Source organism: Crocodylus porosus, unplaced genomic scaffold, assembly GCF_001723895.1.
Source record: "Crocodylus porosus isolate Cpor-Errol unplaced genomic scaffold, CroPor_comp1, whole genome shotgun sequence".
NCBI lineage: Eukaryota > Metazoa > Chordata > Crocodylia > Crocodylidae > Crocodylus > Crocodylus porosus.
Window position 1 is genome coordinate 95,892,587 of NW_017728918.1, and position 2,209 is coordinate 95,894,795.

General features: G+C 41.1%; 1 protein-coding gene across 5 annotated transcripts in view; it reads right to left on the minus strand.

Moving 5' to 3' along the window:
- The window catches only part of FAM184A (family with sequence similarity 184 member A), a 202,726-nt gene that overhangs the window by 38,634 nt on the left and 161,883 nt on the right, over nucleotides 1–2,209 (minus strand). For all 5 annotated transcript variants that reach the window (XR_002101670.1, XM_019537968.1, XM_019537967.1 and 2 more), the window contains exon 12: nucleotides 1,360–1,487. Coding sequence is in view for 4 of the 5 variants with exons in the window: in XM_019537968.1 (XP_019393513.1) it covers nucleotides 1,360–1,487 (128 nt within the window). In the remaining variant the exon portion in view is untranslated. The remainder of the gene's footprint in view (nucleotides 1–1,359; nucleotides 1,488–2,209) is intronic.

Genomic DNA, 2,209 nt, shown 5'->3' on the forward strand with positions numbered 1-2,209 from the left:
GGGGTGACCGGGTCCCTGCTCAGAAAAATGGAGGCAAAGAAATTGTTAAATAAGATGACCCTCCCATAATTGTTAAATAAGATTATCTTCCCATAATTAGATTCTATATATGGAAAATTATAACAAGCTTTATAATTTTTCCATGTATAGGATCAAATTTGGGGGGTGGGGGAAGTCATCTTAAATTCAGAGTTGTCTTGGATTTGGTTAAATATGGTAGTTAATGCAGTTCAAAAGGGGCTGGGTAGTCTTATAGCTAATTTTTACTTTTAAGACCTGAACTGGGATCTGATTTATCATTTCCATTTCAGTTTCCAAAAGAAAATGGGGGGAGAGAACAGCTTTAAAGAATCCCTTCTTTTTAGCCACTAAGGCTGCTTTCAAACTTAACCCCACCCCCACCTCCACAAAGCATGCTCTAGCAGAAGCAGCAGCGCATTACTTCGACCTGCCTTTGCAGTATCCATATAGATCGGGCACATCAGTGGAGCTTTTTGGTACTTTTAGCTATAGCTGACTCAATCACCTATTAGATAAAAGTGCCAAAAAACCCACTAAAGTGTCCAATTTATACAGACATCAGGAAAGCCAGGTCTAACAAACACTCTGCCTCTTCTGGGCATGCGCTGGGCTTAGCATGGGAGTGCACCCAGTTTAAAGTAAAGCACCACTTCTCTTTTTTTTAACATCTGTGAGCAGCCTAACGGACAGATCCTGTTTAGCTTTCATATGCTTAAGTGTTGGATACATAGCCACTTAGCTGCAGGTTTTGGCAGTTAAGCACAGTTCAGGATTACATTTCCCCCTGTGGTGGAACAGGATCACCCTTCACCCCTACCTACCCAAGGTAACATGGACTTCTTTTAGCCCAGCAGCCTAGGGCACTTGCCCAGGGAGCAGGAGAGTGGGTTCTAGGTCTCCCATGCTTAGACAGAATTCGAACCAGGGTCTAGTGCTTCCTAGCAAAGAGTCTACTCACTCTCCCCCCTGCAGCCTGCTTCAGAGAGAAAGAGTAGTTTCCTTCTAAATTCTAGCTAGCAGACGAGGGCTATTAGATTAACTTTAATGGAAAACAATATTTGCACTCTGACTATAGCTGCTGAGGTCTCAGAATGACTGTATAATTTTTCAATGTATATATAGTTTACAGACATAAACTGGGAATTATTTTCCAACTTCTAATTAAATCTGTTGAAGGAACAGGGCAGATTAGGCAAGCTAGAGGATGTACTATATACTGACTTCAGCTGCTATCCAAAGATTAAACGTCTTAATTTATAATAGCCTTATACTTCAGAGAACAGACAACAAATACTGATTTCATAATTTTACACTTAATTACCAATAATGCTTATTTACCTGTCGTCTTCCAAGTTCTATGCTTCTGTCAAGTTCCATTTTAGCAGCTACCAATTCTTGTTGATGATTATGCCTTAGCTGGTCAATTGCTGCTGCATGTTGATGATTTAGCTCTGAGCGCAAGGAAGCTGGTAATCATAAATAATAATAAAAGTTTGTTTTGTAATCAGTATCATTAAGATAATGGTCCAGATTTGATAAAATTTTGCTGCTATGTAATATATAGAAAGGAAGAAAATTATTCCTATAAATTAACCTATTACATTTATGCTGAACTTGTCTAAGTGATTTATGGTCTACAACCCTCCATTTCATGCAAAGTCAGATTTATTCAAGACTAGAATGGGAGATACCAAATGAAAACCTGAGATACCTACAGCATGTTGTACTCATGATTCAGTACTCTTGGGCTAAGTACAGATAGACAAAAGACCCGAGGCTGAATTTGATTAAATCTTTCCCAGTTAGTCTGAGCTGCGTAGATTGAACCAATAAACAAGTGAACAGACATTTATTTTTGAACAAGCCAACTGCCTATCAAGAATGATGTCCAGTCCTCAGCACGGCTTTGGAATCATGGCGGTGCTCCCCCGCACCTGGAGCACTCTGATTGGCTGTATCCGTCAGCCAATCAGAGTGCAAATAAAGTTTCATAATTGGTAGGGTTGGAAGGGACCAGAGCAGATCATCAAGTCCGACCCCCTCCCATGGCAGGAAAGAGTATGGGGGTCAAACGACCCCAGCAAGGTGTTCATCTAGCCTCCTCTTAAAGACCCCTGCGGTAGGAGCCAGCACCACTTCTCTTGGAAGTTGGGTCCAGATCCTAGCCACCCTGACAGTGAAGTAGCGC